The sequence below is a fragment of the Vanellus vanellus genome (assembly GCF_965231255.1).
Source record: "Vanellus vanellus genome assembly, chromosome: 18".
NCBI lineage: Eukaryota > Metazoa > Chordata > Aves > Charadriiformes > Charadriidae > Vanellus > Vanellus vanellus.
This window is the reverse complement of record NC_138923.1, coordinates 8,597,972-8,607,789: the sequence shown is the minus strand read 5'-3', so window position 1 is coordinate 8,607,789 and position 9,818 is coordinate 8,597,972. Positions and strand designations below refer to the sequence as shown.

Here is a 9,818-nt window from a genome sequence, read left to right as displayed (position 1 = left end):
CAAGCGCGGGTCGCCGTTCCCCGCCGGGCCGGTGCGGCGCTGCGCGGTCCCCGGTGTGGAGGGGAGCGGTAACCCCGGCCCGTTGGAGACCCGTTTCCCCCGGGGTCGGGCCGCATGGCGAAGCAGAGCCCCGCCGAGCCGGGGCCGAGAGGCGCGGCCTGCGGGAAGGGCAGGAGGAGGAGGAGGAGGAGGAAGGTCCGGAGCCGGGAAGAGGCGGCCGCGCCGAAAGGCCCCGACATGGCGGCGACGGCGGCAGCGCCCCCCCGCAGCCCCCGGGAGTTCTCCTCCAACTGGAAGGCGCTGCAGGAGGTGAGGGGAACTCGGGGGGGAGACAACCGGGGCATCATTATCCCCTCCAAGGCGGGTCTGGGCCGGCGAAGGCGCCCGGGGTGGGCCGGGGCCATGCTGGCGCTCTCTGAATGCCATCCCACGTTGTAGGGAGTAATTTAAAAATAAATAAATAAAAAATAATACTAATCTTTGTGTCAATAAATCAAGTGGTGCGGGCAGGGATTGGGGACGTCCCATTGCAGGTCATTCACCTAGAGCCAGCTAGACAGCCCAGGGCCACTTGGCGTCGGGAACTATGGCGGGGTCAAAAACAGGGAGATAATCCTCCCCCCACCACCACCTTTTTTTTTTTTTTTTGTCTTTTTAGCTACTGAAACAAAAGGCGAATAGCTCCAACGACCCCCTCTCTACATGTCAAACACACACCAAAAAGAAGCACCCACTCAAAGCGGGCAATAGCCAGGAAGTCCCAGCTGTCAATGGGAACGGGAACGCGGTAAAGGCCAAATCCACAGATAAAACGGACAGTGGTTCTGTGAAAGACAGTCCTCCTTTGGCTAAGCCAAAACCCAAGAAGGTCGCAGTGGATAAGAATTTAAATGGCACCAAAAGCGGTGCGAAAGGCTGCAAAGAAAAAAAGGAAAATGGCAATATTTTAAAGCAGAAAGGTGATATAAAACATAAGAGGAGGAAAGCCAAAGAACACGCGGAGGAGCAACCCAAAGAGTGAGTACTTCAGGCATCATACATGCACGTGAATACTTCTTTTTGGAGGTGTACCTGAGGAGCACAGAGCAGTACGTTCAAAACAGCTGCACTCTTCCAGACTAAATTTTGGGAGAAATAAGATGCATGCTGCCACTGCTCCTCAGATATAGCAACAAACTTGCATAGGTAACAGTACTAGACAGTACTAGACTAATTTTCACAGAGCTAATTGCTTAATTCAAAAAATAAATAAGCTTTTGCTACACTATAAAGTTGAAAGAGCACTTTAAGACCGTTGAATATAATTAAATCTGTACTTACCAGGGCTGAAATCTGGTTTGATGACGTTGATCCAAAAGATATTGAAGCAGCAATAGGACCTGAAGCAGCAAAAATTGCTAGAAGAAATCTCGGACTTGAAACAGGCCAATCCAAACAGTCTGTGGAGCAGGTGCTGGTGAAAGAAAAGGCTTCTGAAGGGTGAGTGGCATTCCAGCAGGAAGGATGGCAGCAGAGGTGCTGAGATAATAATGTCTAATGACTGTGATTTGCAGGTGCACAGTGTAAGATGACACCTCCCTGAGCCTGCTGACAGACAAACTGACGAGTTTTCCCCATCCGTATCAACACATGAACCTTGTGAACTCCACTCTGCAGTCCCTGTAACAGAGGTGTCACCAAGCTGTCCTTTCTCTTTCAGGCTGACACGAGCTGTAGCTATGGACTGTGAGATGGTGGGAGTGGGACCCAAGGGTGAAGACAGTATTGTGGCTCGCGTGTCCCTCGTGAACCAATTTGGAAAGTGCATTTATGACAAGTACGTCAAGCCTACAGAAGAGGTGACAGATTACAGAACAGCTGTTAGTGGCATACGCCCTGAGAACATAAATACAGGTAGGAGTTTTTTTCTCAAAAGTGTTCTTTAAGGAGGGAGAATTTAACAGGCTATCACAGAAGCCTCGTTGGCTGAGCTTGGATAAGTTTTAGACTTATTTTGGGAAATCGATAACAAAATGTAGTCTGAATGCTAAGAAAAACTGTGGAAAGAAGTACTTTTTACAGAGTAGTACAGAGAAGAAATTATCTCATGGATTATAGTATGGTAGTAATAGGAAGTATGTTTCCTTTTAGTGCTATGCTCTTTTAACAAGCAGGGGATTTAGTGTACTGCCCAAATTTGTATAACTGCAGTCCCAAGGATACAATTGCTTTCACAAAAAATGCAGTGTTTTAATTGTACCTTGGTTATTAAGTCTTATGTATCTAATGCAAAGTGTTTCCTTGTGTGGTATTTTTAGGTGAAGATTTTAAAACTGTTCAGAAGGAGGTCGCTGCCATCTTGAATGGAAGGATTTTAGTTGGGCATGCTTTACGTAATGATCTAAAGGTATGTGGCTGCAGATTTGTTATTTTGAAGACAAGGCTCCAAAAATTTAAGACTGACTAAATTTCTAAGACATCTTTCTGGACCAGATGAACACACCCGAACTCCTAGAAACTACAGCTTTATCACTGTTACCTCAGTTTCTTGTCATTTCATGCTGCACCAAGTATAGCCCTGGTCACCTGTCCACTAAAGTTCTTCCATTTCTAAACTTGTCACTAATAACACTGATCTGCTTACTGAAAAGCCAGGAAAGAAACAGAATTTCTAAAAAAAAAACTGTTTGCGTGCTTTGCTTAGTCCCCAAAGCTCAGTCTGGTCACTGTTACCAGAGACAGGTATCTTAAGTCATGCTGTACCAGCACTGCAGGTAGTGTCTACAGGTAGTGCCTCCAGATTCATTTCTGTTTCTCATACTAAGTAGAACTGTGGTTCCTGAATCCAGCCACTGTCTGGATGATCTTGGTCCTGTCCATTCATGGTTTTGAACTACCTCTTATAATGGATCAAAGAGAACAGCAGGAAGCTGTATATTCAGCTGTATAAAGTTTCATGCAACAGCACACTGTGGACTGGAACAGTAATCTCTTCTAGGTCCTATTTCTTGATCATCCTAAGAAGAAAATACGTGACACACAAAGATACAAGCCTTTCAGACAGAGAGTCAAGGTAAGAGACTGACGGGAAGGTGCACCTCAATTAACTGAGTCCCAGCTGCTGGCTCTCTCCTCCTACACTTGCCCCTACCTGACCCTGTTCCTTCTTTCTTACCTGAAACAGGGATGCCTTCCTTTGGTCATTTGAAAATACTAGTCTAGTTAAATGCTTACTTAGTGTTTGAAATATATCAGTAAGTTACTTAGTTTAATACCAACATTACCAGTAGTACCTGCGCACAAAATTCAGTGGCTTTCCTCTTCTATAGCACTTGCATAGTCTTTGTAATGTTCTTCTAGATAGCACAATAAGACACTACAGTTCTACTTATAGTAACGCTTATCATCTTAATGGTATCTTTTCCATAGTGACATAAAAATACATGGCTTCAAGTTTCTGCTTAGACTAGAAGAGTAAAGGTTCAGATTATAGGGAGGTATTTTAAGTTTCATAACTATATACTCAGGTTTTCTTTTTCACAACAGAGCACCCCAAACATAAATCTTAGGCTTATGGCAATACATGTAAAATCCTCTCAGCAGTGCATGCGTAAATATCCTAATTCATGAAGTATTCTTGCCACTTCACCAGTAGAAGCTGAGATGTGCTATACTTTATTGACGAATACACTTAAACTAATATTTGTATATTTCAAGTAGTGCAACACAGCACGGTTCTATCTTTTTTTATTTCTAGACTGTACGGCCATCATTGAAACTGCTCTGTGAGAGACTGCTTAATGTTCAAGTGCAGACATCAGAGCACTGCTCGGTATGTATTTCATCAGAACATACATCTTTGGGTAGATCTACAAGGTATGACACATTAGCTCCAGGATCTTGGTTCAATCCAGAATGCTGTGGCTTCATTCTAGCCTCTCGAGGAAAGTTAGGAAGCTCTGCCTGGACACTGGCTTGCAGTAGGATTGCCATCTAAGCTTGCTTACCATTATGTGTCTCATACCGCTTGGATTATTGCCTTATTTTCATAAACTTCTTTTGCTCAAGTCAACTGTATTCTGTTTAAATCTTAATTCTTGTTATTTTAAGGTTTCTAAGGGAAAAAGGTAATTCTCAAGTATTGAGTGCTTACCTTTAAAGCAGCATTCTGCACTGTTGTACCATGGCAGGTTAGATGAAATAGTGTGAGAGCCTACTACTGAATCTCAGCAGTCAGTTCCTTTCTTTCGGTGGACAGGAGGATATAATAGGGGAATGAACTGAAGCAGCAGGGGAAATTGTGAGGGTATCTCCAAGATACTGTATCAAGACTATTTTTTCATTATGGCTTTCCAAGTCACAATCAGAAAGAGAAGTGCATAGCCTGGTGGTGGGCCGTGCACTCTGAGTACATATTCATTCCCTGCCACTAGGCACACAACCTAAAGCTCGGAAGAGATTATGAAATGTTAATTGAAAGGATGTACTAAAATGATTGAAGGTTTAACTGCATAACAGTAACGTTCTAAAACCACATCAGCTATATTTTATTAAGCCTCCTGTTTGCTCTGTTCTTTCAGATTCAGGATGCACAAGCAGCTATGAGACTGTACACCTTAGAGAAAAAGAAATGGGAAGCTGCTGTTAAGAACAAACTTAACAAGGAAAAAATGTAAAACTTGAATTGTATTTATTTGCAGCATTTGCTGGTTTCATGCAACATTCCAGGGCATATTTAGAGATAACTCAGAACTGACAGCAGCTACTTCATAAAAATCAATCAAAAGACAATACTTCCTAACCTGGTATGTGAATGCTGCCATACAAGAATACTACAAATATCCTCTTTCTGGATGGTACCTATGCCTACTGCCTACTACTGTGTTTAAATAATACTTGTCACAAATGCCTGCATTTGTGAAATACTTCATCAGCTAAATTTCTGCAAAGGATATATACACTGAATAAGTTTAAAAAAAAAACAGTTTAAAAATTATAATAGATGAAGGAAGAAACTGTCATTGCTTTGCTGAAACTCCCAAGACTAAAATCTTTATTTCAAATATTTTAAAGTCTACAAAGTAAGGCAAGTTCTTAATTATTGCTGTTAGTCTCACAGTTGTGGTACCTATATCAACAGAATATGTAACTGTTTATGTATTATTAATGGCCCAGCCTTTCTGGTGAGAAAAGTATTTTAAAATATTTCTGGAGGATCCAGGCTTTTATATCTGAACCAGAAGTGTACAAGTCTTGTTCTTATACAAAAAGTTTTTCTTCTACTCCTGCAGTTTCAAAAGCGCTGCATCCACAAGGGTCATTATCTCCTGGAGAGAAATGTAAGAATTGTCAAATACAGGATTACCTTGTTGCTTCACTTATTTTTATATTCCTTTATTAATAAAAATGCTGTGTCTAACATAGGCCTTTAAAGTGAGTGGTGTTTTAAACATATGTGGGGTCTGATTCTTCAAAATCCAAAGCAACTATAATGACCAGACTGAATACTAATGCTGTGATTTAAATAATCTAAATGTTTACTGGAAGGTAACAAGGAATGGGTTTCAGAGATTTAGCAGCTGCGTGTCGCACACTGTATTGCCAGAACAAGAGTGTTCTGCTCTTGTCTCTGTGCTGCCTTGTCAACAGGGGACACAGGGAACAACAAGTTATGTTTACAACAGAAGAGGGAGCTTTCTTCTCTTTCATGAATCTTTTTTTCTGCATTACCTTATAGCTGCAGTGTCCATTAAATTGGTGCAGGCAATGCCTGCAGGAGACACTGGAGAACAACTTTATGCATAACTGTCTTTGAGACAGCTTTGAGACAGCCTGCTTACAAATTATGTAAGCAGGCTAAATGCATAAATAAAAAGAACAAAGTTATAAGGCTAGCCAGTTTTCTTGGTTTGATGAAAAAACTTATTACTGGTTTCTTGACAGCAAGCCATTGCAAAGGAATAGTGTAACACATTAAATAGCTTGAATAACTTTGTTTCTGGTGTTTCAACAGTTATGTTTTTTCAGTATGACTGTTGTAATTTAATATGTTAAATCTTCAGGCTAACTGTCACAAGGGTTTGGTTTGGTTTGTTTTTTTTTTTAAGGATGTCACTTACAAAGCAAAAATAATTGGATGTAATATACTTGTGCTTTATTCCTGTAAACTTTAGCCTGTTTTAGTATGAAGAATGTAGTAAATTCATGCAATGCAATGTTGCAGGAGACCAGGACAGAGTTTTTAAAAAATTACAGCATAAAGCGTACTTGTTTCCAGTAGTTAGACATATTCTTACAAACTCACTGTTCACCCTATATATACATAATTCTGTAAATTTCTACATGATGTAATTCCAGATATTTGAATCATAAAATCCATAACCAGAAATAACATACTAAGCATCCACCCTTTATTATCACAGTGACTTCTACATACCACGCTAGCTGGAAAACAGCTTTTTATTTCAGACAGCAGTTCTTCCATTTTCTGGGACAACATATCCAGCACAACATCATCTGTAATGTAAATGAACAGGATAATTTATGGTTACAACTACCATAAATTAGTTTCAGCAGGAGCTAGAGGAGAGCAGGGAGGGGACAGATCCACACAAACAGAAGGTAAGATGCGATGAAGTCATAACATCAGAGGGGCTTTTATAATTACTCAAGAACAAGTGGGATGAACTCTCAGTTCCAATTCATCCTCCTTTCTCAGGTACACAGTAAGTCTCCTGAGAGCAACTAACATGTCCCTGAGCAGCTGCTGTCATAGTTTTCTTTACTGCATTTGGGGGGGGGGGGGGGGGGGAGGACAAGACTTGACAAGCACCACTGCCATCTCACCATACTGAACCATCTCATTAATCAGCATACAGATATTTTTCACCACTTCTGGATCATCGAAGTGAAGGTGGTAGGCATATTTGATCAGGTTTATTCCACTGCCTTTTGAATCCGTGATAAATCTCAAAGCTGGTATTTCTGAAAGGGAGACAAACACTGCTGGGCTAATTGGTAGCTGCAGACTGCATTGTCTGCTTTCCCATCCCCTGCTCCAGCTAGCACACTTCATATTTTTCCAGGAATTCATGCCCGTTATTTTCATTCTTCCTAAAAGCTATTTGGAAGCATATTTGGGCAACAAGTAGAAGACCATATATGCAGCTGATACTGTCGTGCATGGCAGAAGCATTATTGTTTTCACACAGATTGAGCTTTAGCCTTTTACACAGTTGAAACAGCCACACCATAAAATAAGTACCAAAACACTCTTGAGTTACTAATAGATCAGACTGTGCTGATCTAGTACTTCTTATACATGCATGGTGGGTCCATGGGAAGAAAAAAAATTCACACCTCCAGTTTCACTAATTCCTTTTCTAGTCCTGCAAGAAAAGATTAACTCTTTGAGAGAAGCTTTGCTCTTGAGAGCAGATGTCAATCCCAGTATGAACTCATGAACTATATAGAAACATCCACTTCTGAGCCGATTTGCAATTAATAAAAAAAGAATTGCTGAATGTTACCAGATAGCCTTAGAAGGCTCGCTAATGCCAGGCAGGCATTCTTCACCAGCACTGGTCTTTCTGGGTTCATCCTGAGCGCATCCATCAGAAGCGCTGTTGTGGGCTCATAGTCATTTTCAGTTAAGCAACCTTTAAAAAAAAAAAAAAAAAAAAAAAAAATCACACACACAAACCCCCAAGACTTCAATATACTCAGAAACCTTTGAAACACTCATCAGCATTTCAACTTCTGCCTCCTATTTCTGAAATGGCTTTTTAATTATGCAATAAAAGTTACAAAGAAAGCATGTGAAAACCTGTATTGCAATAAAAAAGGCCCAATAAAGTCTTATCGTGAGTTTATCCAAGGGCCCAGGAGATACTTGATACATCTTCTATGTCAGGATTCCCTTTCATACTCCAAGCCATAAGGAATGGAGAGTCCTGAATACTTAACTTACTCTGCTGGTGGGTACTAGAAACAAGATTGCTTAGGGTGTTTTACTTAGCTCTTCCTAGTGGAATGATGGCAGAAGCACAGGGCTGTGTAAGATAAACTTACAGCAATATTCTTGCATGAGGAAGAAATAAGACAGAGTAGTACTGCAAGGATGTGTTCCTTATTGCGCATGATAATAAGAGAGATACGCATTTTACTTACTAATCTGAAATATTGTTCCCAATTTACAAAGCAAATGACATAAAACCAAACCTCCCAGCCCATGCTGCAAAACACTAATGCTGTGTTCAAAGGAGTAACACAAATGGGATTCTTGGTCTTAAGAGATAAGCCAGAGATAATGCTCTGCCCAAGGTTCTTGTAGCTGCCCATTGTTACAGTACCCATCAGCAGTATCTAGTTACATAATTGCTATGGCTCATCAAAAATAGCTTCATTAGGCAGTGTTAGACAGCAAGTGCAGGGAAGACTTGTTAAGACAGGATGCAAGTTCCTAACTCTGCTGCCATCTGCAGAGCCTGCTCAGGCCAAGCAGCCTGTATTTCAAGGATCACCACCGACAGACAGACGTGTTTGGCATACTAGCCTTTTCTGTGCGCGAGGGACAAGGAGACTGGGAAAACACACCTTGGAGTGACAATGCCCATAGAGCTGAGCAAGCAGACTCCGTAACTGTACCGTTCTGGAGGTGCTCTTGAAGGACCACAGAGATAACAGGGACAGCACTTTTCAGCAACGCTTGGTCTACGTTATCCTCTGAATTACCATAACAAAAAGGAAAGGCATCAAGCAGAATTATTTAGCCAAGTAACAGTATCATAAGCACATTGTATGTCAAATTATATCAGTAAAACCTTAATGGGTGATGGCATTGGAGTAACATGACATTATTTTAGTATGGCCAACAGCAGAGGGAAGGAACCTAAAGTGTACAAAAACAAATCAAATTTTACAGGACTAATAAATAGTAATGTTTATCGCAGAAAGCTGAACTTCTCTAGGAACTAGCTTTCTTTGCCATTTAAATTTTACAAGGGGATCACAGCAAGAAACCTCCAAAAATAACCACCTTTTTGTCAGCATACAGTCTGCAGGATGGATATTTAGCTGGTCACATAAATCAAGTGGGTGGTTTGTTGCACAGAAGGAATAAAACACATCAAGTCCAATTGTGCGCATTCTGTGCTTTCAGCCTTCCTTGATAATTAGAACACCACACACCTATACAAGAACATGTCACAGAAACAAATCCCCTAAAAAACTCCCAGCATGGTCTCATAAGAAGGGGGCAGCTCAAGCAATCACCCGTGGCTCTCCAACTCTGTGGAGATGATGCTGGTTTAGTTCTAAGGCAATGGGAAGAGTACACTTGCTGCCTTGCTTTTCAAAAAAGAAATGTAATTGGCAAGTCTCTAGGAGATATCCAACTCAAGATTTAGCCCAGGGCTGCCAAGAGAAGTGTGATGCAAAGAAATAAGATGCTATTAATTTCAAATGCTATTCTGATACCAAACCTAATACGCTGTTTGCACTGCACTCCTCCTACTAAGAGCAGAGCAAAACTACATCACTGACAAACCAGAAACTGCGTGTACCCTTTCATTTCTGATAGTCCTCATAAGCCATATCTTGGCCTAAACAGTAAAGATTTGACTTTGATACCTTATCACAAAAAGGGTTGCCCAAAAGTCTGCATTAGTTTTTAGTTTTCTCTCATTTAACTCCGTATCACTTAAAGTTATATCTGGAGACATCTCTCCAGAATGGAGAAAAATCCACTCCCAGCAGCAGGAATGTCTGAACTCAATTAAGCACAATACCTGCTGCCTTTCAGTCACATGAGCCTAGGCACAATACTTGCTGTGTTTAAC

At 41.1% G+C, this 9,818-nt stretch overlaps 2 protein-coding genes across 2 annotated transcripts in view; one reads left to right on the top strand and one right to left on the bottom strand.

The window, feature by feature from the left end:
* The first annotated feature begins 66 nt into the window (after nucleotides 1-66).
* Nucleotides 67-4,659, top strand: REXO4 (REX4 homolog, 3'-5' exonuclease). Its single transcript, XM_082492683.1, has 8 exons — nucleotides 67-309; nucleotides 659-1,017; nucleotides 1,324-1,479; nucleotides 1,700-1,893; nucleotides 2,298-2,386; nucleotides 2,978-3,052; nucleotides 3,737-3,811; nucleotides 4,560-4,659. The coding sequence occupies exons 1-8, from the start codon at nucleotides 115-117 to the stop codon at nucleotides 4,653-4,655; spliced, it is 1,239 nt and encodes a 412-aa protein (XP_082348809.1). The 5' UTR covers nucleotides 67-114; the 3' UTR covers nucleotides 4,656-4,659.
* A 585-nt stretch (nucleotides 4,660-5,244) lies between these two features.
* The window catches only part of STKLD1 (serine/threonine kinase like domain containing 1), a gene marked incomplete at its 5' end in the record, with an annotated part of 15,035 nt that continues 10,461 nt past the window's right edge, over nucleotides 5,245-9,818 (bottom strand). The window contains 5 exons of the mRNA XM_082492563.1: nucleotides 5,245-5,306; nucleotides 6,416-6,495; nucleotides 6,826-6,963; nucleotides 7,509-7,637; nucleotides 8,575-8,703. Of these exons, the coding sequence (XP_082348689.1) occupies nucleotides 5,259-5,306; nucleotides 6,416-6,495; nucleotides 6,826-6,963; nucleotides 7,509-7,637; nucleotides 8,575-8,703 (524 nt within the window). The 3' untranslated portion in view covers nucleotides 5,245-5,258. The remainder of the gene's footprint in view (nucleotides 5,307-6,415; nucleotides 6,496-6,825; nucleotides 6,964-7,508; nucleotides 7,638-8,574; nucleotides 8,704-9,818) is intronic.

Bases quoted from the DNA above. Each gene is read 5' to 3' on its own strand.
- REXO4 (XM_082492683.1), top strand. From the start codon at position 115: ATGGCGAAGCAGAGCCCCGCCGAGCCGGGGCCGAGAGGCGCGGCCTGC. The intron at 1,480-1,699 runs GTGAGTGGCATT...TTTCTCTTTCAG, and splicing joins AAAGAAAAGGCTTCTGAAGG to GCTGACACGAGCTGTAGCTA. The intron at 1,894-2,297 runs GTAGGAGTTTTT...TGGTATTTTTAG, and splicing joins CCCTGAGAACATAAATACAG to GTGAAGATTTTAAAACTGTT.